Here is a 27,642-nt window from a genome sequence, read left to right on the forward strand (position 1 = left end):
CTTTTTAAACTGGAATGGTTGGGACATATCTAGGATCTTCTGCATGTTGCAGCTAGGGATGGAAGGAGCTGTCCATTTTTGTTTTCTCCATTTTCCATTTTTCCAGTATTAAGTTCAGTTTTCCACATTTGTGAATTTCTCTTAAAGAAAGTTCGCATGAAAATTCATCAGCATTTTAATGCAATTTTCTCCTAATAAATACATTTTTCTATGCACTTTTGACTATTGTGCACATTTTTGCAAGTGGTTTCTCCTAATATAATGCATTTTGTATGTTATTTTCACTAATGTCATTTTTTTGTGCTCCCTTCCACCTAATATGAGCATTTTTGCAAACGTCATTTGGTTGGAGAATTGCTTTGCAATTTCGAAGGGTACTTCTGTTTGGTTTCCATATTGTCTTGGAAACAGTGAGCTTGAACGATCTGGTTTTAAATGCTTGCTGAATCAAATTTTCCCCCATTCCCTATCTACCATTAAGCTATGGTCCCTCCTGTATGGTTGAGCTGCTCCATATGGAACATTTTTTATTTTGGTAAAGGGTTGATATGTCTTTAAAGTCATATTTGATCCCTTTTGTAAGACATGGTGTTAACATTCTATTTCTTAATTCTTTCTTCCCTGTCTTCTCCACCCCCACCCCCCAGCCCACAAATTGCTTTAGATTATGTGTTAGTGAGCCACTCAGGGATGTGAACTAATATAAAAATAAAATGTTAGGTGATCACTATTACTCCTCCAGAGCCTTTGGGATTCTTTGAGCAGGGCTAAATATGTACACTGTCAGTGTCTGACACTTTTATTGGAACCATGACAGAAGACTAGCATTGGCTGAAAATCAGAATGCCTTTAGGCTACTGGGGCCAATAGCGCCTTGGATGCATATTGGATCCTGTCAAAACCCTGCAGATCACCATTTGTTAATTAATGCCTGTTTGCATATTTATGTTTGCCTGTTTTTATTTGCAGCGCTACCCTATACATGCTTACTCAGAATTAAGTTGCTCTGTTTTCAGTGGAACTAACTCTTAAGAAAGCATGGAGAGGATTGCAGCTTTTAAGATCTACATTGGGTGGGGAACAGGATCTGGCCGAGGAACCAGATTTTTATCTCCCCACCTCCATGGGTCAAGTTTGACAAGTGGGTGAGGCCGCTCACATGTCATTTCACCTGATGTCAGAATGATGTGTTTTGCCCTTCAGTAATGCCACTCCTGGGGCAAGTATAAACCAATCATAATAAAAACCAATACAGGCGGCGACCATTTTGCGTTGGGGTTCTGTTCCACCCTCCACCCTGTTCCACCCCCAATCCTCCCTCTCCCAAGTCCAAAAGGACCCATGTGTCAGTGGTTGCGCATCCATTTAACTCTCCTAAAATGGCCACCACCCGTAGTTCAAAAACAAGCACTAGTTAACAGCAGCAGAACAGTTAAAACAAACAGCAATGACAACACAGCTTCCCAAAAGTGGAAGTGGAACCAGCTGAAGCAATATTTATTTATCTGGAACACTTCTGTACTGCCCTCAGCAAAAATGGTTCCCAAGACAGTTTACAAACAAAACATAAAAACAATAAAAATCTCAAGAATAGAACAGAATAAGATAGCATCACAATAAAACCCGTCAATTGAAAGCAGAAGTTCAAAGAAGTTCAAACGCAGAACTTAAAAACCAGAAACAGCCTGGGAAAATAAGGTTGCAATCCTATGTAAATCCCACCAAACTCAATGGGGCTTCACTTTCAAGTCGACATGTAGAGGCTTGTGCTGTAAAAATGACTTTGCTTGGTGTTGCCAGATGAACCTCCTTGCAGAGGGAGTTCCATAAGCAGACCTCCACTACAAAGGCTGGTCCTTCTCAGATGCGGGGTGTAGGGATGTAAAAAGACATTGTTTTCCATTCCACCCCATACCTGTTGCATGCAGCGTTGGTTTCGTTCTGCTACAGTTCGGATTCTGCAGGGTCTGATATTCACCTCACTGTTTGCTGTGGCCAAATTTGATTACGGAATTCATTACCTTATTATTACACGATTTCAGCAGGGGTAGGGAATGAAAACGTAATGACAGAGTGAAAAAATAAAAACTGTGAACTGCAGACTGGGGAAAAAATGGTGATAGCAAATACCAATCGTATTTGCCTGCCTGATTTCCTTTCCTGTTTGCAGACAGACACATGAACTTACGCAGTTTCCGGTACCATTTCTTATCTCAGTGGAATTGTCTGACATTTATAGTGGTCTGACTCATCTCAGAAGGGGAGAGCATCTGAGATTATCTTAAAGCCTAGGCAGGTCAAGGTGGGGGAAGTTAGCAAACACTTCCAGTTTCCACTGGTGTTGTCTACCTCCCTTTTAACAAAATGTTTAGTATGGAAAGAGTGAGCTAGCACATGGAAGAGTTTATCTTTGGGACATCAAAACATGCAGTCAAACCTCTTGTTCCAAATTTAATAGGGTTGTTAAATGGGGGTAGAGGAGGAATCAGAAAGTACCATCAAAAGAAACAAAACCAGTCTACTGTCTAAATAATCTTACAATAGAAAACTTCCACCTCACAGGAATTCCATGAAGAGAAAAAGGGGTCTGAAGGGCTGGTAAAAAATAATAGGAATATAAGATATATCAGGTCAAAGGCCAATCTAGTCTTTCACCCTGTTCTCACCGTGGGCAGGTTTTATATGTCCTTCAGTTCAGATAACCGAGTGGAAAGACCAAGGTGGATGCTAAGAGTTTTGAGATTCACCTTGTGATTGTTTTAATGTTTAATTTCCATTGCTTTAGATTTCAGGGCAGTACAAGGGATGCCTAGTGTTTCATCCACTGTTCTCCATGCTGTTGCCCTTGGAGGTAAGTGGCATTTATCGTGTAGGAGCCTTCTTTACATATAGACCTGGGATAAAGCAGAAATGGAGAAAAAGGAGGTGCCATGCTCCCCACTTCCCTGAGTGTGAGGAATTTTGAGAGGAAAGTGGCTTGTAGCATCAGACCCCTAGCAATGGTGGAATATCACTGAATACTTAAAAACATTTGTGTTTGTGTAATAGATGGCTTCTTTTTAATGAAGAAGAAAGCCAGAGTGGTGTAATGGTTAGCGTGCTGGACTAGGACCTAGGAGACAAGGGATCAAACCCTAAACCAGCCATGAATGACCTTGGGCCTGTCGCAGTATATCAGCCTGACCTCTCTTGCAGGGTTGTTCTAAGGATGAAATGAGAAGGGGGGAGAGCCATGTATGCCATGCATGCCGTGTTCAGTTCTTTGGATAAATTGTGGGATATAAATATAATAAAAACAATAAATAAAAACTCATACACAACAACAACAACAGCAACTCTGGGTGGCTTCAAACAAAACACTAAAATACAATAACCTATTAAACATTAAAAGCTTCCCTATACAGGGCTGCCTTTATATGTCTTCTAAGTGTCAGGTAGTTGTTTATCTCTTAGACATCTGATGGGAGGGTGTTCCACAGGGTGGGCGCCACTACCGAGAAGGCCCTCTGCCTGGTTCCCTGTAACTTGGCTTCTCGCAGCGAGGGAACCACCAGAAGGCCCTCGGCGTTAGACCTCAGTGTCCGGGCTGAACAATGGAGGTGGAGACGCTCCTTCAGGTATACTGGACCGAGGCCGTTTAGGGCTTTAAAGGTCAGCACCAACACTTTGAAGGAGCAGAGGGTAAGCAAGCAGGCAAATGGAAAGGCATTGCAGCACTAGTTTCCAAGCAATATCGGCCTCTCACACCAGTGTCTTAAGCAAGCTATTTGGGATTGACAGAAACTTCATGGCAATCTGTTTGAGGAACTTCAGCATTGTGACTCTCTTTTGTGCACACGTAGGCGCTGAGGGGAACAGCAACAACATCCCAGGTAAGTGAGAGGTGGCACAAATTCCAGTGGCTTGCGGTAGCCCCAAAGTCCATAAATAACAATTCTATTCATTGTCAAGTGCTAGGTTATACAAAGACCTGGGGTGTGGTGGGGGGCTTTGCAAAACTGACCTTCTTTTTTACAAAATACAGTAAAAGTAATAAGTGTAACCAATGCAAATGAATGCAGAAATAGAAATATAAAATAAAAGACAGATACAATGGGGAGAAAAACCTGAAAGCAATTGTGAATGCAATACAGCATTCAACTATTGCATATTAAAAAAAAGGAGTGGTGGTGAGTCAGTTAAGTTCTCAATAAGGCCTTTTGTTTTTAATGCAGAACCGGAAACCAGGATGAGGAAGAAGCGCACCCGATCTGGTACATCACTTCTTCAGAGGGTAGTAGCTAGAAGAAGCATAGATGAGGGCCACTCTGTGTCTCTTCCTGATACTCCTTCAAGCACTGTCTTAAGAGCATACGTAGGGCAGGACTGGGATGTTGCCCTCCAAGCAGCAAAGAGCAAGGAACTTGACCAACCACCCATGTATTTTCAAACAGTAGATGAGTTTTCATTAGCCTATGCTCAGTATATACTTAAAAGCTCTGTAGCACAGGTTACTGGGCAGCCGCCCATAGTCAACCCGACTGCTATCGACTTCGACAGAACGTCTAGAGTGTTTATAGTTGAGATAGCAAACATTCAACCTTTCATGGAGCCACTCGAACCAAAACCTCCACTTCCTGCGGATGATATACCAGATAAGGGGAGCGAAATAAGCACTAGTACGAAATCTGAAAAGGATAACACTGAAACCAGGGCTGCCTGGTGTCTTAGCCACAAGACTTATGATATTGGCAACAGGCATGAATTCGAAAGGTTCAAGAGGTTCATCAAAGGAACTTTGGGAGAAAGGTACTTGCGGCTTTGGATAGACATTGAAAGACTAAAGGTTCTGCGGGATCCTAAAAGACAGAGAAGGTATTTCCCTTATTTCCTGTTTTGAATATTTATAACTTGAGCCTTTCGGCTCTTCCAAAAGAGGCTGGGGATGTTGAATCAGTTTATTCAGTCTTCGTCAGCCTGGTACCCTCTGGATGGAGGCTATATTCTATTGCCCATCATCCTTGTGCTGGTTGGGGCTGATGGGAGTTGGAGTCCAACCAGCTCAGGAGGGCACCAGGTTAACAAAGACTGGATTTAGCTAGCACCTAAGAAGATCAGTGGAAGAATTATTTTTGAGTTAGTAGTAAGCATCCTAGATAATACACGTGTCAGGTCTGCCTCTAGATCCCAGCTCACAGAGGACCAACGCCCGGTGGATATAATGTACAAAAGTCTTTATTTAAGTTTAGTTTCCATTTCAAAGCTCTGGGCGCGCAGACCCACGTCTTGACGCTAGACCGGCTAAGTCCCCTCTGACTCACTGCTCCACCCACACCAGTTTAAGATTCTAGCCCGGCTCCACCTCCTACGCTGTTCTTTCCTTCGCTGGGTCCTCCTGCCCTCTGGGGTTTCCTCCTTCCTGGACTCCTCTGACGCTGAGCCTCCTGAGTCTTGCCCCTCCCTCCGGCGGGCTTTAGGACCTGGCTCCCTTCCCGGGCTCCCCGCTGTGCCGCGCTCCTGTACATTTGAACTTGGCGCGCGCGCCCAGCCGGTGACTTTCCTTCTGACCGTTTCCCCGCTTCCTGATGTGGGCGTTGCCAAACCTGACTCTTCTCCTCCCTCTGGTGGTGAGGACACTGGTCCCGACTCCTGGGACTCCCCCTCCCCACTGCGCTCTGGTGGAGACGCTGGTCCTGATCTCCAACTGCTGCTCAGGGACTCCCCGCTGGCCCCTTCCTCCTGGGGCTTCTCCCCTGGAACCCCCCTCGCTCTGGCCACCGGCACTCCCTTCTGTGAGTCTTCCGATTCGCTAGAGAGGCTTGTGGAATAACTCTGGCCAATGTCACTGCCTGCGCCCCCCTCGTACTCCTCCTCCTCACTCTCCATTTGCTCCCCCTCCTGTGTCTCTCCTTCTGAACCCCTGACAACACGTTTGTTTGTTTGTTTGTTTGGTCCCTATGTCAGGTCGGGCTATAGCTCCAGCCATCCCAGATGATCGGTCGTGCTGACTGTGTAGCTAATGGGAATTGTGGGTCCAACAACATCTATAAGGTTGCAGGTTCCCCATCACTGCCTGTCAGGGAACTGCCATCGGAGAGTCAGGTGGTGGAAGGGCTCAAGGAGGCTAGGAGAGCTTCGGATGCGGAGGAAGGAACCAGTAGGGGGGGAGGGAGAGTTCCTGCAGAAACTCAATCGGAGGAATGGCTCCAAGATGTTTCCAGTGAGAACAGCGGGGAGGGCTCAGGACCTCTGCTGGGGACGCCCACTCCGCGGAGGAAACTGTCACGGAGAGAATCCAGAAGGAGAGTTTCCGTCAAGGAACTCTTATGTTGGCGTAAATTCCGGAAACGCCCACTGACGGATTCTGCCAGCGATTGAGGTAGCCACGCACCCATTGCTCCTCAGACTGGGAAAGTTTAGGAACTGATGGTAAAGCTTGGAGGACTTAAACGCTTACGCACGAGCAGCCCCCTTTTCCCATTACACTGCCCTATACTGAACTGTTTGAAACACCTAATTTTTAAATTTTCTTCTGGGGAAGAGAACTATTCTATCTTCTGCTGTGTGAAATTTTATCTGAAAATATAGTTTGCAAATGACAGCTTCTTCTCAGTTGTTAGCTGCAGTGCATTTGTGCATATTCTGTGTGAATGTTTTCCTTCATTCAAGACAGCTTGATAAAATGAAAAAAACCTACTTAGTGAGCAATGGAGATTATTTCCTTACCACTGAAGTTTTGATGAAGCTAAACCTGATTGATGGGGACCAGTGGAACATGTATAACTTGAGACGTGCTCAACCTGAAGTAGTGAAACCTTTGCTTCTTTACTGGTAAGAGGATGAAAATCAAAGCCATTCAATCAAATCCTGTTTCGTCTCAACACTTTGTGGGGAGTTGAGGGGGGGAAAGAGAAAATTATGCCACTAAACATTTGCTACATCAGCAGCTAAATGCTGAACATGGGAAGAACCAAACTGCTTTCTCTTAAGATGTCATGGTCTGTTGGCTTGAAATTATACTAGTATTTTATGCTCCTTTTAAGGGGGTGATGCTATAGATTGCTGCTTCATTGGTGGCTTTTGGTGCACTGATTTTTGTTATTCTTACTTTTTTATGTAAGCTGCCTTTTGACTTTTGCCCTTAAAGGTAGCCTAAAAGTTAACGAGCGAGTGAAGAATTTGCTTGTTGTTATTACTGTTAGGAAGGGGGCTGTACATAGATGTAGATATGTGGTATGTCAATGTTTATATGATTTTCCTCCTTTTCTATTCTATTTTAAAATCTATCATCTATCTATCTATCTAACTATCTATCATCTATCTATCTATCTATCTATCTATCTAATGTTCTATATGTAAGTTGCTTGGAGGCCTGTTTGGTGACAAGCGACCAATAAGTAATAAATAATAATAGACCAAAACGGTGAGAGCATCTCTCAGTTTCTGCAGCAGGACATATTTCCTGTCTTCCTTCCCATATCCCTGCTACCACCAGTTGGGGACAACAAGAGGAATGGGTCAAGGGCTCTCTCTGACACAAAAAGAAACAAAAGGCAGTATTGTTTCCCTTTGTTCACCTGAGCCCACTTACAACGTCCATCTTAAGAGAGTCTGTGTACTGGTCCAGTAAACGCTTCCGCTGCGCCACCAGCAACAATTCTCTTTGCAGAGCATTAATTAAGTCCAGTGCAGAGATTCTTGTTGCAGTACAAGCTTCAGAGTCTCAGCAGCAAAGAAATAACGACACAGGGAAGCCTGTCTTTCCAAAGACAGGTTTATTGCAGAAAGATAACAGAAACACCTCCGGAGCTTTCAGACATTTTTGCTTCACGCCCCACAGGCAGAGAAAACAAACACTCTTTATATACTGAGCAACTTAACAACTTAACGAGCTTGACTACTTAAAGTCACATGACATTGCTAACTTGCCAGCGTCTTAGCTTTCACACCCTAACACCCCCTCTCGCTGGCAATACAAAAACAAAATTACTTCAGACCCATTTCTTCACAAAAGTTTTCATGCCGCTGAAACCCAAGCGGTTTTGTAAAACCATCAGCTTGATTTTCATGACTGGGACAGTAATTTAATTTAACAATTCCTGCTTTTACCGTTTGACAAACATTTTGAAAGCGGATATCCAAATGTTTTGTACGACCTTTAAACTGCCCATTTTGTGCTAACTTAAGACACGGTTGATTGGAGTGATGGCCTTTTCATACATCTCTTGTGCCAAGCATTTGTAAAATTCTAGATCTCTACATAACTCAGATAAGGCACAGAACTCAGCTTCTGTTGACGACAAAGCAATCAGGTTCTGTTTCTTGGATCTCCACCCAATCAGAGAGTTACCAAATTTTATTACACAGCCAGACACTGATTTTCTATCCTTTAAATTTGCCCAATCACTATCTGCCCAACAAGTAATCTGTGCTTGTCCTTCAGAAGATAATTCAAGGCAAAAATCTTTGGTGTATTGTAAATATCTTAACACTTTGAATTCCTTTCCATGCATTTACACTAGGTTTTGAAACTTCTCTGCTGAGTAAGTTAACAGCGTAAGCAATATCTGGTCTACTCCATTGCGAAAGATGAAGTAAGCTTCCCAGTGCTGACTGAAAGATTTCAACACACTTGAATTCAGCACTATCCTTGAACTCATTGTCTTTTACAAAACCCATTTCCATTGGTGTTCTAACACCTGCACACTCCGTCATGCCAAACTTTTTCAACATTTGCAATATCCTGCCTTTTTGATTCAGTAGAAAACTGCCATTTTTGGTCCTATCTATCTGAACACCAAGGTAGACCTTCACATCACCAAGATTCTTAACTTTGAAGTGTTTATTTAACTCTGGCTAGTTTTTTTACTTGTTCTTGTGTCTTTGAAGTATAAATCAGGTCATCTACATAAACAAGCAAAGATTCTTGAGCATCTCCTGAACCTCTGAAATATAAGCAATTGTCAGCCTTGCTCCTGCTAAAACCAATGCCTACCAAAACGTCATTCAAACACTCATTCCAATTATGAGCAGATTGCTTGAGTCCATAAATAGATTTATGTAGTTTCCATACCTGATTTGATTTACCAACTTTCAATCCTGGCGGTAGCTCCATATAGAGCTCTTCAGCCAAGTCTGAATGAAGATAAGCTGTAGAGACATCAAACTGATTCACTTTGAACCCTTTCTGAGCAGCAACTGCTAATAGTGCCCGTAGGGTTTCATTCCTTGAAGTGGGTTCATAGACTTCGGAATAATGTACCGTATTTTTCCTTCTATAACACGCAGATTTTTTCTTCTAAAAAGGAAGGGGAAATGTCTGTGCGTGTTATAGAGCGAATGTGTGGTCCCTGGAGCCGAAAAATCATGCAAAAATCAAATCGCGGCGCTGCACGCTGCACGGAGAAGCGAAACCTGAAAAGAGGAAGCGGCTGCTTTCCTGCATTCTGCCTCAGGGTCTTACTGCCCACCCTCCTCTGTTTCGTTGCTGTGTTTGCTGAAACGGAACAAAGAGCAGGGAAAGCCCCTCCCCTCCAGGCAAGCTCCAGTGCTGCTGGGGGAGAGGGAGAGAGAGGGGGGAAGGGAGAGAGAGAGGGGGGAGGGGGAGGGAGAGAGAGAGGGGGGAGGGAGAGAGAGGGGGGATGGAGGGGGGATGGAGGGAGAGAGAGAGAGAGAGAGAGAGAGAGATGGCTGGCTTGGGTTGGGGGAAACTTTTGCCTTTCTTTCCTCCCTCCTGTTAAATCCCTCTCCTGCATTCTTAGCCAGCTGCTTCTCTGCACACCCCTCTAATGTCCCTTCTTTGTTTTTCCTTCGCTCCCCACTTAAAATGTGGTTACAAAGCATGGATCCTCAGGATCTTTGCATTGGGTCACCCCAAATTCACCATCAGATCACATAGCATGTCCATGGCTACAGCCTGCACCAAAAAAATCACGCACCCACTGTTGCCTGGGGCTGCAATGGTGCAAAAATGTGGTTAAAAAGCATGGATCCACAGGGATTCTCAGGATCTTTGCATTGGGTCACCCCAAATTCACCATCAGATCACATAGCATGTCCATGGCTACAGCCTGCCCCCCCAAAATCACGCACCCACTGTTGCCTGGGGCTGCAATGGTGCAAAAATGTGGTTAAAAAGCATGGATCCACAGGAATTCTCAGGATTTTGGCATTGGGTCACCCCAAATTCACCATCAGAGCACATAGCATGTCCATGGCTACAGCCTGCCTCCCAAAAATCACGCACCCACTGTTGTCTGGGGCTGCAATGGTGCAAAAATGTGGTTAAAAAGCATGGATCCACAGGAATTCTCAGGATTTTGGCATTGGGTCACCCCAAATTCACCATCAGATCACATAGCATGTCCATGGCTACAGCCTGCCCCCCCAAAATCACGCACCCACTGTTGCCTGGGGCTGCAATGGTGCAAAAATGTGGTTAAAAAGCATGGATCCACAGGAATTCTCAGGATTTTGGCATTGGGTCACCCCAAATTCACCATCAGATCACATAGCATGTCCATGGCTACAGCCTGCCCCCCCCAAATCACATACCCACTGTTGCCTGGGGCTGCAATGGTGCAAAAACATGGTTACAAACCATGGATCCACATGGATCCTCAGGATCTTTGCATTGGGTCAGCCCAAATTCACCATCAGATCACATGTCTGTGGCCACAGCATGAAGCACAAAAATGATACATCCACTGTTTCATTCAGAATGTTTTTTCCCTTGTTTTCCTCCTCTAAAAACGATGTGCGTGTTATGGTCAGGTGCGTGTTATAGAGCGAAAAATACGGTAACCCCTTTCTTTGCGTAAAACCTCGAGCTACAAGCCTTGCTTTGTACTCTGGTTTCCCCATCGCTGTTGTCTTTATCCTGTACACCCACCTACAACTTACTGCCTTGGTACCTTCTGGCAGTTTGGTGATGGAAAACACACCCAGTTCTTTCATAGAATTCAACTCTTTTTGCATGGCCTCACGCCACCTACTGGCCTCCTCCTGGGGTAATTGCTCAACCTCCTCAAAACTTTCAGGTTCGCAATTTGCCAAACCAGCCCAAACACTAATAGCTTGGTACCTTTCAGGAGGTTTACCTTTGTTGGTACGCTTGGAACGCCTTAACAGTTCCTGCGATGTTCCCTCAGTTTCCCCCTCTGACCCAGAATCACTAGTCGTCACCTGTTTGTCACTAGTAGTTGAAGAACTTTCTGATTCTGACTTTACACGTCTCTCTTGCTGTACAGGTGAACTTTTAGAGCTAGAAGATTCTGACTTTACAGACTTGGGTGAACTAGACGATTTCTCACCCTCGTCCTCAGACTCAAATTCCTCAGCCTGTTCTGGAACTAATACCTGCCCTGGGGCCTGAATTTCATTGTTACTGTTCACCACATCAAATAGTATGTCAGGATTTCCATGAATTTTATTCCAACCATCCTGTTCACAAAATTCTGCACTTCTGCTGATTGTGATTTTCGTTTGATTGCCTTCTACATTCACAAATCTCCAACCTTTTGTGTTTGCTTGATAACCACAGAAAAACATTTCTTTAGATCTAGGATCACCTTTCCTACGTTGTGCCCTAGGCACCAGCACATAAGCACGACATCCAAAAACTCTTAGATGATCAATTTTTGTTTTTTCCCCAAATAGCATAAAGTAAGGAGTGTTGTCTACTGTGCTATTGTACACTCTGTTAAAAGTATAATTCACATACAGTGCAGCCTCAGCCCAAAAACGCTGTGGAAGTCCAGAATCAAACAGCAAAGCAGTAATGGCTTCCTGTAATGTTCGAAACTTTCTTTCGGCAACTGCATTCTCCTGTGGTGAATAGGGATTGGTAAGTCTATGAACTATACCTTTCCTTTTTAACCACGTCTCCAGCGTGTGGTTCACATATTCCCCACCACGATCTGATTGTATTTTACGTACCCTGGTGTCAAATTTACATTCGACTTCTTCAATCCAATCCATCAGGATGGAAGCTGCTTGTGATTTTTCTTTCAGAAAGAAAGCCCAACTAGCCCTTGAAAAATCATCCACCAAAATTTGCATAAATCTCGCACCTCCAAGCATAGGGCCACACACGTCTGTGTGCACAAGTTCAAAGGGTTTCTTGCTTACTCTATCAGATCTAGGATAGTTACATGTCTTAACCTTAGCATGTTTACAAGCACAACAATCCAGAAAATTTGGACAGGGTTTAATGTTACACTCCTCAGCTAAATCTGGCATCTTGCTTACATACTTAAAGCATATATGAGCTAACCTTCTGTGTAGTAGATGTGCACAACCTGTATGAGGAGCCTTATTTACACACGTAGCTTGCGCTTCACCTGTTGAACATCTACCTGCTGCTAACTGCTCTTCATCCAAAACAAAAAGCCCATCATCCGCACATCCTCCTTCCCCTGTTTCGAAATGGTGCACACATCATTTTCAAACTCAACCTTAAAACCACTTTTTACCAGGCATGACACACTCAAAAGTCCATTCTTCATTCCTGGAAGAACAAAAACAGGAAGGTTAGTTTGCAAACAGTTAACATAAATTGTGCCTTTAAGGTTCATTTCTCGTTCACTATTCTCTGCTATAGTCACAGTTTTTGCAACTGGCAATGTCTTGCAGTTCATCAAGCTGCCACTAGATGTCGCTGGAATTAAACTGTGACTTGCTCCATTGTCAATTATCCACTTCAAGGTTTGTTGGCTCCTTTTAGGACTCTGTTGTGCTGCCATTGCAGATAGTCCCTTATCAGCACCTGCTCCCCCTCTGGATCGTTGATTCTTGTAGTTCTCACATTGTCTTCCCCTGTAGCTTCAGAAACTGGCCTTGGACTGTTGAAATTCCTGTTGCTTTTCTGGACACTTTGCTATCAAATGAAACCTGCTGCCACATCAAAAACATGACTTGCTGGCCATAGCAGACACTTGTGAGGCTTCCTTACAGCTCTGCCTGCTAGTTCCCCCACACTGGGAATTATCTGAACATCCAACCCTTGGGGTATTTGAATTATCAATACGTTTTCGATGATGTTGATATTCTTGCTCACACAATCTACCAGTCACATAATTCATATTCAGCTGGTCCTCTGGCAAAACTTGTAAAGTTAGTACTAAGTTTTCAAACCCTGCATGCAGGCTGCTAAGCAGAGTATAAACTTTAATATTTTCAGGAAAATTCACACCTAGAGATGACAGTCGGTTGAAATACTCAGTCATCTGTGACGTGTGTTCAACCACACTATCCCCTGGCTTCAGTTTCAACTCATACAAAGCACGTATAATGTTCACCTTCTCTCCGGGCATGGCTCTATGGTGAATTTGCCTAAGAGCTTCCCAAATTTCAAATGCAGACCTTAAATTTTCCACATGAGGTAATTGGGAATCGTCTATCGATACCATCAACATGCATCTAGCTTTAGTGTCCATTTTATCATGTTCCCTGTTCTGAGCATGTGCAGCAGCCTGTTGCTCTGCTGTGGCATCTGCTGCAACAGCCACAAACGGCTTTCGCCTCTGGACATAGTCAGCCCACACTTCTTTGGCTTCCAACCAGACTTGAGCCCTCTTAGACCACTGCACGTAATTAGCAGAGTTCAACTTTGTAAAGGGAACCTGGAAATTTTCCACTGCCATTCTTGGGGTCTGCTGCTACTCCCTCTGTGTGCCCTTGCTTCTCTTTCCTCTTGGGATTTGTTTTACTCACTTTTCAGACGCCTCCAGGCTCCTCTGAAGCCTTTTAAACTTTTCCCTCCGTCTCTTCACTAGCAACCTACCACCGTCCTCTGTTTTATTAACAAAACAAAAACACAACGGGAGGTCAAGCTAGCCTTTTGCAGCTAATGAAGCTGTAAATCTTCACTTACGCAGCTCTCTCAACTTTCTGCAGCCTCTCAGTTCCTTTAAGAGCTGGATTTACGACCAAGCCGGTCTTCTCTCATCCGAAAGCTGCTTTCACTTTCTCTGCACACAATACAGCTGTAGAAACGTAGAAGGAGCCATAACCTAAGAGAGTCTGTGTACTGGTCCAGTAAACGCTTCCGATGCGCCACCAGCAACAGTTCTCTTTGCAGAGCATTAATTAAGTCCAGTGCAGAGATTCTTGTTGCAGTACAAGCTTCAGAGTCTCAGCAGCAAAGAAATAACGACACAGGGAAGCCTGTCTTTCCAAAGACAGGTTTATTGCAGAAAGATAACAGAAACACCTCTGGAGCTTTCAGACATTTTTGCTTCACGCCCCACAGGCAGAGAAAACAAACACTCTTTATATACTGAGCAACTTAACAACTTAACGAGCTTGACTACTTAAAGTCACATGACATTGCTAACTTGCCAGCATCTTAGGTTTTACACCCTAACACATCTAACTACTTGTTTCTTTATATCCTCTCCAGGGGTCCCCGGTTTTGTGTTATCCATACAGGAGCCACACAGGCTGCCAGTACCAAACTGAAAATCTGGCATTCTCGGCAACAGAAGCCACGTATGGATGTGGATCCGTTCCCACAGATGGTATCACTCTTGCCACTGAGAGCTAAATCATGCATGCCAAAAATAGCACAGCCCCAGGTACTGCTACTGTCACTCTTGGGCTTTCATCCATAATATATGATGCCTGTACCAGGTGGTGAAGAGGGCAGAACCCCATTATATAACTTGATCTGCAAGAACTGTGATAGTGGAGGCCTGGTCAAGAAAGACGGTGCTGTAACTTGTAACATGCTAGTGGGAAATTTGACTCAGCTAGTGGATCAAATGCAGCTCCCTTGGCCTACATAAGCTGGCCTTCGAACCATCATATTGTTTTGATGGTTTTATCAAGTAGAAATATATGGCATTCATAAGCCATGTGAGTTGGGTATGTGTACTTAAACGTGTCTTTTCAAGAGCTGTCCCTGCTACAGAACCACCAAACTGATCTTCAAAATTGTCCTGAATTGAAAAAGCAGTTCATGGTTTCGGTCTGATGCTGTAGTTACCTTTAGTACAAAGAATTTTTGGTTATTACAAAAGATTTTAATTTTTTTACTATATCTAGATTGTATCTATTGAAAACAGACATGCAGTAGATGGAACAGGACAAGTTAATTCTGAGAAGTTCTTTCTCTCTAGAGAGGAGAAACGGGATCATCACCACCACCAAAAGGAGCTACGGTAGATCAGCCGATGCCTTCCAGACTGTTATCAGCAGTCCTGCCCCGGAGCCAAAGTGCTATTCAGGAAGCTCCTGCCCTCCTCTTGAGTTCAATGGATGTTGACAAGAAGCGGTAAGCACTTAGATCTCCACATATAAAATATTTTGCATGCACCATTTTGAATGTGTCTAATTGATGTGTGACTGCTGGCATGCATACCACCTTCAGCACAAGCAGGGGGCAGAACTGGGCGGGGGCGGAATGGACTTACGCATGACCGCTGACGCGTGCAACACCCAGAATGCAACACCTGCGCAAACAGGGAGTTGCCTGTATGCAAAAAGCTTTTATTCTTTTCATTCATAACATGTTCCACCACATTTTAGTTTCATTCATTGCCTGCTTATTCTTCCGCTGACAGCATCTTCGTTTAATATTTTGTCATAAGCACCTGTCGTAGATCCTTGCCTGGAAATGGTGAATGTTTCTTTTAATGTTCAGAGGCACCGAGAAAGGACACCATTTTGGTGGCTCTCATTCTCTTCCTTCGCCAGCCCCACTGCTTGTCCTCCTCTTCTCTACTGCTGTTGCCGGCAGGGCTCTAATTATGCCCCCCAACAAGTGTTGGGAAAGGGTTAGGCAAGTGTGGGGAACTTCTGTTCCTTCCAATGTAACAGGACTACAACTCCCATCATCCCTGGCTATTTTCCATTGGCCATATTTGGTGGTGCTGGTGGGAGCTGAAGTTCAGCAATATCTGGAGGGTCAAAGGTTCCCCACACCTGGGATGTAGGGCAAGAGCTGGAGGAGGAATAAGTTTGGAGGTACACTGTCTGCTTATTCTCTTTGCTTGGAACATTTAAAGGTGAGGACACTGTCTCTAGGAGTAGAACTCAATAACCCTAACTGTGAACTCACTTATTTTATCTCCTTTGTAACACATGACATAGTCTCCAATGATCCTCAAGGATCTTTTGAACCTATTTCTTCTTCATGGGTCCAGGCCAGCAACAGCTGCTCATATGACAACAATTCCTGACAAAGCAGATTATCTGATGCCAAAGCTGGATAGAAAATACACCTACGTGGAAATGATCCCTGTGAGTAGCATTTGGAATTCCTGGATCTGCTGAAAATGCTTTGGTGACCAGGTGACTATGATACTGCCCTCCATACCAGAGTGGAGGTTATGAATTGCTTCTTGTTTGGGCTTACCCCGTGGTAGCCACCTCTTGAGTCCCCACCCTCTTGATAACATCAAAACTGGCTACAAAAGGCAAGAGGCAGCTAACTTTGTTCTTCAGACCGTGGTCTGAGGTCTGAATTGTATATTGTGCTGCATAAAATTCACCCCATAACTACCATGATCAGAAAAGCTGCATAATGAATTTGTCACACTATGAGGGCTTCACTATAATGGACCACATGTGACCAGGCACAGCATTAACCACACGAATGAGTACACTTGCATATTATTTATGTTACATGCAAAATAAAAAGGAGAGAGGGAGAGATGGCATCAAACTGTGAAATATCTTATTTCCACAATTTCAAAACCTCCTTTTTATTTTGTTCTGTTTTGTTTTCCTTAGAAGTGAACCTGAGGCAAACCTTTTTACCATGCCTCGATTAAAAACTGGCAGAGCTACCAGCAGTCACATGAAGTTCCTACAGGGGCCAGAACTGTCCTACTCGCCATTTCTGTTTCAGGCCAAAACCTTGATGTTAAGGCACTACAAATGTAAGCCAGTGCCAAACTTGCTTAAGGGGCAAACTGCAGAAAACAAAGCCCCAACAGTTTTTTAGAAAAGAAAATAAATAATGAAAAGCAGTCTCAGAAAGTTGTCATTTTGGCTGAGGAAGCTGTTGGGGAGCTTTAGGGATATTTAACCCTTCCCAACAAGTCATTTTCTCTTCCTTTTCCCTCCTGTCAACTCCCCCCCCCCCCACCCTACAAGCTCCCAGGTGCATACTCAGTTAATTTCCCTTCTAAATGCATATTGAGAATCCCACAGGAGGGAAGAGAGTTGAGGCAATGCTACTTCCTTTTAACCAAACATCACCCAAGATTTCCCAGATTCTAGATACCCCTAAGGACCCTGTCAGTCCTATCACAAAGCAGTAAAAACACATGAAAATGTTTAAGTCTGCAACATCCATTTCATTATTAGTATATATTTATGAAATGCCACCATGTTCCAGAGTGCTTCACAGGCACACAGGGGAGCATTAAACTATTCTTTCCTAAAATTTGATAGTACGGCAAGAACTGAAGAAGGGGACACATGAGAGAGGCAAGTGTTGCAATGTGTCACTATAGAGATAAAAGTACCACATTCAAGAAACTTGAGATTATAAAACAGGTGACACCATTCAGCTGGCTTATTTGGCTGCCGCTATTTAAATCTGAGACAGAATGAGACTTTCATGCCTTGCTGAACTGTGCTTTCTGTGATCCTAGGGCACAACGACCGCAGCCGTTTCAGAACTGGGAAGTTCTGTAATGGAAAGAATGCTTCAGTCCCTTAATGTGGAGAGCAGATCAGGCTACATCTTTACTGAATTCTGTGAGAAGTCGGAAAATAAGGTATAAGGATTTTTTTTTTTATCAAGGTATTTTATTCTTACGATGGGCACTTTGCACCTTCTTCTTAGGAATACGCAGAAGCTTTTTGGCCTCTCTCCAGCCCAGTGAAGATGGCTAGGCTAGAAAACGTTGGCTTGCCCAAGGCAACTCATTGAACTGAGCAGCTAAGGATGGTTTTGAACCTCAGAGGCCCAGAGACACATTCACTATCTTATCGTGCCTAAATATTTATAATCTCCCTTTAAATAAGGTGATGCTAGATTGGGCTGGGGATCGGGAAATAGCTGATTGGTAAAGGAAGATTCTAGAGAAGGTATTTCTAAAAAGTCCCTGCTTAAAAATATGGACAAATGTAGCTGCCTTATTCTGCTCCATCTAGGTTGGTATTGTCTACACAAGCCGTCCCCAATCCTGTGCCTTCCAGATGCTCTGCACTGCGACTCCCATCAGACCCAGCCATTATGGCCAGTGCTCATGGATGAGTTTTAGTCTGGAACTCATCTGGAAGGCATTGTATTGGGGAAGTCTGGTCTACACTGACTATCAGTGGCTCTCCAAGGTCTCAGGCAGAGGTATTTCCTGTCAGTTGCTACCTGAGATGTCAGGGATCAACCACATTGGAGGATTTTAAAAGCAGGATGTATCCGTGGAGGACAGGTGAGAGAATCAAGCATTTGAAGTATCCCACCCACTCCAGTCCTTCAAAGCCTATGTAGGATACACTATTCTGTTCTGGGTGGACTGAATGTGAGAAAAGACAAGAGAATTGCCATCCAGAACTTGCTTACTTGGAAGTGTGCCCCATTGATTTCTGGGATCTTATTTTAAAGTAAAAGGTAAAGGTAAAGGTACCCCTGCCCGTATGGGCCAGTCTTGACAGACTCTGGGGTTGTGCGCTCATCTCACTCAAGAGGCCTGGGGCCAGCGCTGTCCGGAGACACTTCCGGGTCACGTGGCCAGCGTGACAAAGCTGCATCTGGCGAGCCAGAGCTGCACACGGAAACGCCGTTTACCTTCCCGCTGGTAAGCAGTCCCTATTTATCTACTTGCACCCGGAGGTGCTTTCGAACTGCTAGGTTGGCAGGCGCTGGGACCGAGCAGCGGGAGCGCACCCTGCCGCAGGGATTCGAACCGCCGACCTTTCGATCGGCAAGTCCTAGGCGCTGAGGCTTTAACCCACAGCGCCACCTGCGTCCCAAACACCAGCTGGAGAATGCGGGCATCGATCCCGCTACCTCTCGCATGCTAAGCGAGCGCTCTGCCATTTGAGCTAATTCAATTTAAAGTAGGGGTTGGCAAATCTATCAATGTTGGTTTCTCTCTGTTTCATATTTTTGCAAACTTAAGTTCAGTTCTGCATGTTTCCACATCAGTTTGGGTTTTGTTTTTTTAAAACCATTCATGAAAACTGTATTATACACCTTTTTGTATGCAATTTACTCATTTTTACAAAGCAATTTTTTGTATACTATTTTCATAAATATATGCATTCTTATGCATGCTTTCCCCTAGCCTAAGCATTTTTGTACACATTTCTTGACTGGAGAACAGCATTGCAAAATTCGGATTGTAAATTCAGAAGGATAGCTTTGTTTCAGCTCACATATTGTTTAAAAAAGAGCAAATAGGTTTTTTGTGTGTCTTTGTATGCAAGCTGAATTGAATTTCTCCTTCATCCCTACTTCCAAGTAGGTGTGTTTTGCTTTAAAATTTCATTCTAAAGTTAGAATCTTAACGCACACCTGGGAATTAGGGCCTAACAACAGGGGACATAAAATGCATTGTCTATAGCTCTCTCTCTCTCTCTCTCTCTCTCTCTCTCTCTCTCTCTGTTTTTAACAGGAAGGCCAAAGTCTGTTTTGAATTGGAAACACAGCACACGTGGATGGGAGGTTGGACTTTTACCTCCAATTTACCTGGGGAAAGAATATTCCCCATTCTACAAATAGCAACAGGAAGACGCTCCCATTGGCACCAATGGAAGCTTTCTTTCATGTTGCTAATTGCTACCCCAAGGAGTGATTTTTGTCTGCATTGTGGTGGGGAAGATAAACGTTAAACTTCTGTCTGGATGTTGTGATTCCAATTCAAAGCAGCCCCTGTGTTTACTATTAAGTAGAAATACCTCATACAATATTTCCAGGTGATGCTTTTAACATTAAACATAATCAAGCCCTAGGCTCCAATGATATCAGCGGGACTTACCTATAGACCCTGAACAGGTTTATTTGGAAGTACTCTTCATTGTAGTCATTTGGATTTATTATCCAGTTAACAGACACAATTCAGAGAGTAGTGTTAACTTTTAATTCTTCAGAACATATATAATAAGTAAGAATCAGAACCGCTCCCGGGGGATGTATAACTCCTCTTGAAGGAATCAGCTCTGCAAGAAGTGCCACGTATGAACTATGTAGTATTGACTTTTATATATACTTCAATGATGTGTAATTCTTAAGATGATATTATGTTATGGTTGCTTGTTCATTCTTCAGAAAAGGTTATAAATCAATTTTTTTAAAAGGGAAATAAATTAAAAACACAATCCAGCAAACTAGCAGACTTACTAAAATATTCTCTATCATTTCACATACAGTGCAGACTTCATAGTCAAAATTTACATTTGTCTTGGCTCTGGCTGGCCAAAATCTTCAAACCTAAGTATCAAAACTTGGGGCACTGATGCCTGTTGTAACATTTCAGAATAGATTCCCTTGATTTTGTTTCAAAATGACAAGAGCCTCTGAGGTAATGGAGTTCATTAAGTGCTTTGTCCCTGTGGAAATACTTGGCTCTGCGCAACAGCACCAAGTTTTAGTGAGGGGCGGATGAAAGGCGCATAATTAAAAAATGTAAGATGGTCAGGATAAAAACATTTCATGATCTCAGCAATTGCAGAAAAATGCTGTCCCAGCACAGCGTAAGTTTCAGATGTGCATTATGAACCCATGGCTTAATTCCATTCAAATGTGGGTTAATCTTCGAATGTTAACCACTACACTAACAATTTTAATAGCCAATTATTTGCAAGAGGATACAATAAAAGATAGAGCACGTATTGGAAATACATGTATTACAGTGGCAGCACTTTTACGTGAGCTCTCCTTCTGCCAGCATGGAACACATGACTCAAGCTCTTTTCAATTAAGTGTGATTTATGGTGAACCCCAAGGAGCTGTGCAATCAACTAACCCTGGAAATGTAAACTACTTTTCTTTTTTGGAAAACTTCACAAAAATTGGGTAGCAATAACTTCTATTTCCCCCTCTCCATCTGTAGCTGTGGAAGAACAGCACGTATTTTTGGTTTGACCTGCAGGATTATCACCAGCTTTTCTATCAAGAAACCATCCATCCTTTCAAAGTGGGCCAGCAAGCTCAAGTAAGTCATAAATATAGAGTAACACTGCTTCCAAGTATGTCTGTCCCCAAGGAAATTATTCTGGGGTCACTGTCAGCAAAAGATGCTTTAAATGGTTTCTGTAGATGATCTAAACATTAGCTGGGCATGGTGTTTTCTCATATATGTATCTGGGCTCCAGACATTTTGTGTAATTCTTGTGTAGTCACTGTGCTGCTTGTTATTTGGAAATAAATAGCACACTCTAATATTTTTGCATCAGTGAAAAAGTCAGAGTGGTTGAATAATAATAATAATAATAATAATAATAATAATAATAATAATATAATTTATTACTTATACCCCACCCATCTGGCTGGGTTTCCCCAGCCACTCTGGGCGGCTTCCAACAGAATATTAAAATACAATAGTCTATTAAACATTAAAAGCTTCCCTAAACAGGGCTGCCTTCAGATGTCTTCTAAAAGTCTAGTAGTTGTTTTTCGCTTGGACATCTGGTGGGAGGGCATTCCACAGGGTGGGTACCACTATCGAGAAGTCCCTCTTCCTGGTTCCCTGTAACTTGACTTCTTGCAGCGAGGGAACCACCAGAAGGCCCTTGGCACTGGACCTCAGTGTCTGGGCTGAACGATGGGGGTGGAGACGCTCCTTCAGGTACTGTATACTGGTTATTAGGTCCAACAGGGCCTCCCCCATTTCTGTAGCACAGGCTTCAACAGTTAAATTTATGCCTTGAAAGTATGTCCTTAGTTAGTCCCTGTTGAAATGGAGCTTCAGTAGCCATTACTGCATTTCCTTGCACCCATTTTGAGTGAGAATGTTGTCAATTACAAGCACGATAATTAAAAGGGAGTGGGGGTCATGATTAAACCAGCCTTCCCAAAAGCTTGATCCCCTGTGTGGTTGAACTCCATGATCCTAGCCCCAGCCCGCATGCTGGTCATTGATCAAGAAATATGAGACAGATGAAGACGTGTCAATGCAAGTGTACCATGTTGTTTCTTCTTTCTGTGCTCACTTCCATGCCTTGCTTCCACAATGTACTGTGCTTAACATGCAAGTGGTCCTGAGCCAGTTAAGGCTTTATAGGTCAACACCAGACATGATGCTGACAATTAACTTGGAACCTTCTGCATGCAAAGCAGGTGTTCTGTCACTGAACTAGAACCCTAGTTTGCCTCTCTGAAGAAACATTCCATTTAGCCATCATGCTTGTTTAATTTTTTTTTAATGTTGTGTAAGTTAGACCTGTCAATCTTAGTTCAAAGAAAGAAAGAAAGAAAGAAAGAAAGAAAGAAAGAAAGAAAGAAATTTTGTTAGTACAATTTCAATACTGCTTTAAACCTGGGCATTTGGAGCATGTGCCCAGCAGTGCATGAGTATATGTTGAAGCTGTGACTTTCCTCCGACTCTTTTTCTCCTTCTTAATCTCATTTCCATGCTGGGCCTGGTGGTGACAGCAGAACATTGCACAAAGAGTGTAACTAGGAAATTGCAGAAAGCGATATCCGCATGATCATTAAAAGCAAATACATCAAAATGCAATATGTGAAACTGTTCCATTAGCATAACTAACAACCCAAATGTAACATAGCAAATCAACACATGTGCGGCAACATTTGGTATCATTCTTGAGTTTGCTTTTTATGGCAGCATGATCATATATATATATATATATCATATATATGATATATATATATATATATATATATATATATATATATATATATATGCAGGTTTTGGTGTCCTCGGGTGTCTTCCCGTGTAAAAGTTGGGGTGTCTAGGCGACGTTTCGACGAGGTCTCACTCGTCATCTTCAGGCTGGTGCTTTCGGCTTCTTGTTACTGGAACAGAGCGGGATCTCAATGTTTGAGTTCCTATAAATACTGTAGAGGGGGTGTGGTGTCTAGCCTCCAATGTTCTGGGCAGAGAGGAAGTTCCCAGGCTAGTGTGCCTTTTCTTCTTTTGTTCCTTAATTACTTGAGAGATACCTTGAGTGATTTCTTGAGTGATATCCTGAGTACCACTTAGGTGGGTCATTAGGTGTGGATTAGTTGCTAAAGTCTTTGTGTCTTGACCTCTTGAACTTTGTGAAGAGTTTTCCTGAGAAGATGGAAAACTCTTCACAAAGTTCAAGAGGTCAAGACACAAAGACTTTAGCAACTAATCCACACCTAATGACCCACCTAAGTGGTACTCAGGATATCACTCAAGAAATCACTCAAGGTATCTCTCAAGTAATTAAGGAACAAAAGAAGAAAAGGCACACTAGCCTGGGAACTTCCTCTCTGCCCAGAACATTGGAGGCTAGACACCACACCCCCTCTACAGTATTTATAGGAACTCAAACATTGAGATCCCGCTCTGTTCCAGTAACAAGAAGCCGAAAGCACCAGCCTGAAGATGACGAGTGAGACCTCGTCGAAACGTCGCCTAGACACCCCAACTTTTACACGGGAAGACACCCGAGGACACCAAAACCTGCATTCCTGTACCCGTGAAAATCTACGAAAGCATATATATATATATATATATATATAAACACGATTGGAACGCAGATGAGTCTCAAGCTGCATCCAATCAAGAAAAGAGGCTGCTTTTGGTCACTGTGCTTTTCCAAACTCTGCCCTCACCATTAGCATGGAAATTAATATGTTTATTCTGATTATGCCCATGAACAGATGAGGGGAGATTTGAAAAGCATATTGTGTTCTTTGTGCTTCTATTTCAAAAATTTATTACTACTCAGTGCTATGTGTATTCTGCAGTTTTCTGATGTTACAGTAAATGACATTCATCAATCTTGAGAATTTCCCTTCATTGAGCAAGTTTCTACCTCAACTCTGTTCAAAGATAAGCTTGAAAATGGTTATCAGAAGTGGGCTTCAATAGAATGTTCTGTGGTTGGGGGGGGGAATACTGTTCTGTGAGCTCTTTAGACCTCCCCTTGAATAGCAGAAGCAGAATAAATTGTACAAACTAACCAAATGCATGCAAAGTAGCCCACTTCACATAAAATATATGTATACCAGCTCCTGCATACCAGCTGCGGCATAGAATTACCTTGGTGCAGTTGGTATATATTTAATGGAGAGGCGCTGTGGGTTAAACCACAGAGCCTAGGGCTTGCCGATCAGAAGGTCGGCGGTTCGAATCTTCGCGATGGGGTGAGCTCCCGTTGCTTGGTCCCTGCTCCTGCCAACCTAGCAGTTTGAAAGCATGTCAAAGTGCAAGTAGATAAATAGGTACCGCTTCAGCGGGAAGGTAAACGGCATTTCTGTGCACTGTTCTGGTTTGCCAGAAGCGGCTTAGTCATGCTGGCCACATGACCTGGAAGCTATACGCCAGCTCCCTCGGCCAATAAAGCGAGATGAGCGCCGCAACCCCATAGTCGGTCACGACTGGACCTAATGGTCAGGGGTCCCTTTACCTTTACCTTTACCACTCAAAAAGGGATGTTTGAGGAACTCGATATCTGTGAATGCCTGTGCAAAACAATCTATCCACACCTCATGTGTGGAATGAAACTTAGCTAATCCATCATTTTTTGCACTTCTCTGAAAGTGGCAAAATAATTTGCTGCTGCTTAAAGGTATCAAACCATGCATGTAAACACATGCCTTGAGACCAAATCCACATTTAAATGCTTATTTTTTAAAGTGTTTAATTATGTATTTTAATACATTTAAAGAAATGTAGAAGTGGCATTTGCCTACAGAGGAAAAATGGCAATTTGTCAGTTTGGTTTGGATTCAGCCGATTGGTGGTTATAGCAAGCACTATTGAATATGTTGTCTGATTGGGTACTGACAGTGCGCCTTGGAAGCTGTCTCCTGATGTCATTATGGGATAGTGCTTGACAGGTGGGCGAACTCACCCACTTGTGTCAGAGCCAAAGGGGATCTGGCCCACTGGCTGGATCCAGTGACGTAGCGTGGGTTGTTAGCACCCGGGGCAAGGCAAGTAATTTGCGCCCCTTAACCCATGGATTTTAGTAGGGGCAGAGAGCTGTGAGTGCAAGCGCCCCCCCCCGATGTTGCACCCGGTGCGGCTGCCCCCCCCTGCACCCCCCACGCTACGCCATTGGCTGGATCAATTCCCCACTCCATTCCACTATAGAATAAGGAGAATCAGCCGGGTGCCCTCCACATGTTCAGGATGACAACGGCTGCTGTTTCTGCAACTGGTCATGTTGGCTGGGTCTGATGGGAGCTGGAATCCAACATCATGAAGGGTACCATATTGGCTGCCCCTGCCATAAGCCCTATCTCACAAACCTCCACGGAAAGCATTAAAGAACTTTCTATTTGGTTTGGATTTTGGTGGTCAGGTTTTTTTTGTTTATAATTGGGCACAAGGTTTTAGCCTATTGTCAAATGGATGCTTTGGTGCTGTAACTTTCCTTGAGCCTATGAATGGGATTGATTTTCTTGTACAAGCGAATTGAATGCTTCACAGGGCTTGACATTGTAAAACTCATTCCTTCCTTCGAGGCCTGCATAGGACAACTTCCGCATGAACTGTGCCCAAAGCCTTTCATATGTGCTATGTGGGTGTGCTTGTTATGCCATTGAAAATAAGCACTAAATTTGATTTTTTTAAAATAAAAAAGCATTTATAATTTCTTTGATTATTTCTGTTTAAGCTTTGTGATATATTAAAGAAACGACAGTGCATTCCAGGGGGTTTAGTGTGTGTGTGTGTGTGTGTGTGTGTGCCACTGTATGCACAGCGAATGGAATGCACTGTGGTTATTTTGCTAAAAGTACATATAGTAAAGTGTAAAATGAATTGGAAAAGGAAAACGACAAACACATGTGGAAATCTGCTTGGGGCCGGAGGAAGAAATGCTATTTAGAGGTAGAAAAATGTAATGCTGTTATAGGAAATATGCTGCTGTTATGCCAGGGACAATTTTAGATGAAAAGAGCTATCACTGTTTTATGTACAGAAATTAAATTGCTTGAAAACAATGTTGACAACTTGAATTGTGTGTGTGTGTGTGTGCTCGCGAATATATCTCCTAACTTTTGGACATTTCATTACATTACATGCTTAACTTTCTCATTTACTTCAAAGGGATTTAATACTTAATTCTGGTTCAACCAGGATACTTGGGAGTTTAGAAATAAAGACTTGAGGACAAGTTTTGTCTGTACGAAGCCAAGACAATGCCCAATTTACTTTCCTGGGGTCAGGGTTTTATACCTGAATGCTGACCTGATTTGGGAATAGGGGGAGGTGCTAGATAAATTTACTGCCTCCAGATTTTATCTTTATAAATAGTATAAAGATGCAAACACTGAACACAGTCCACATCTGGAATTTGCTTTTATATTATTGAGAAATTATATAGAGGCAATATAGGGAAATGCATTCTTCTTTTTATTGAAGAAAAAAAATTGCTGAATAAATGAAGTCTGATATGCTGTTATATGTACTGTGACTTTTCTCTGAACTTTTCAGGTGTTTATAGATACCCCATTAAAACATTTCCCCCCATGTAATGGACGGTATCATACTCTAATTGTTCAGAGCCCTATCCTGTACAAGGGGCATTTAGAAGTTTGACTACCCCAGAAAAAGTCTGGAAAGCATAGATAGAGTGGGAAATAAAGTGATATTTAAAGGAGAATCTTCACCACTGAGAGTGAGAACAACATTGGCAAGTGTTGCCATCATATGTTCAAAGTTAGGTTTGTGCCAGAAAAAAGGCTGCATTATTAAACTGGAGATAAACTACGTGGATTTGTGTGTGTGTATTTGTGTGTGTGTGTGTGTGTGTGTTTGTGTGTTTGTGTGTGTGTGAATTGGAATTGAAAGTTGTGTGGTAGAAATATGGTTACCTGAAGTAACCATATTACTTCATATTGTATCCTGTGATCACCTCTGGCTTTGTGTGGTGCTGCAACACTTGTTGGACCATAGATGTCTGTGGGAATGTGTGTACCAGGGGAAGTGATGGAGAGGCATGCCACCTTTTATGCATAGATTGATTTTTGTTTTGTATGGTTTGGACGGTACAGTTTTACTTGCTTCTGCTTTTAACAGAAAAGTGGGATACTAACGATGACGATGACCCCTTAAAACAAGCTGGGAGAACATGTGGCCCTCCAGATGTTGATGGATGACAACTGCTATCATTCCTGACCATTGGTCTGTTGCTAATAGGGGTTGGAGGCCAACATGATCTGGAGGGTCACAGGTTCCCCAGCCCTGCCCTACATACTGTCATTTCCCAGTCAGTATAAACAGAACTGAACTGGATAGACCAGTGATCTGACATTGAGTAAAGCTGATTCCTATGTTTGTGCCACTCAGACATTTGTCAGATAGGCAAAGAACCTTTCAGGAAGAGCTGTGGCTCAGTGGTTAGAACATCAGCTTTGCATGCAGAAAGTCCCAAGTTCAGTCCCTGGCATGTCCAAATAGAGCGGAGCGGGACCCTTCTTTGAAACCTTGGAGAACTGCTAAGTATTTGCTTGGTATAAGGCGGCTTCCCATGTCCCTATGTTTTTCTGCATCAGAATGAAGTACGAATATGGGTTGCTTCCAAATGGCCAGTTTATTGAGT

The 27,642-nt window shown here is 43.1% G+C and overlaps 1 protein-coding gene across 1 annotated transcript in view; it reads left to right on the forward strand.

Annotated features, from left to right (window-relative positions):
- Positions 1-27,642, forward strand: part of RGS22 (regulator of G protein signaling 22) — an 85,489-nt gene that overhangs the window by 20,274 nt on the left and 37,573 nt on the right. The window contains exons 8-15 of the mRNA XM_083749764.1: positions 2,786-2,851; positions 4,215-4,854; positions 6,649-6,810; positions 14,381-14,555; positions 15,099-15,253; positions 16,125-16,221; positions 17,583-17,708; positions 20,988-21,089. Coding sequence (XP_083605890.1) covers positions 2,786-2,851; positions 4,215-4,854; positions 6,649-6,810; positions 14,381-14,555; positions 15,099-15,253; positions 16,125-16,221; positions 17,583-17,708; positions 20,988-21,089 — 1,523 coding nt within the window. The remainder of the gene's footprint in view (positions 1-2,785; positions 2,852-4,214; positions 4,855-6,648; positions 6,811-14,380; positions 14,556-15,098; positions 15,254-16,124; positions 16,222-17,582; positions 17,709-20,987; positions 21,090-27,642) is intronic.

This window comes from Podarcis gaigeae, assembly GCF_964106915.1.
Source record: "Podarcis gaigeae genome assembly, chromosome: 7".
Taxonomy (NCBI): Eukaryota; Metazoa; Chordata; class Lepidosauria; order Squamata; family Lacertidae; genus Podarcis; species Podarcis gaigeae.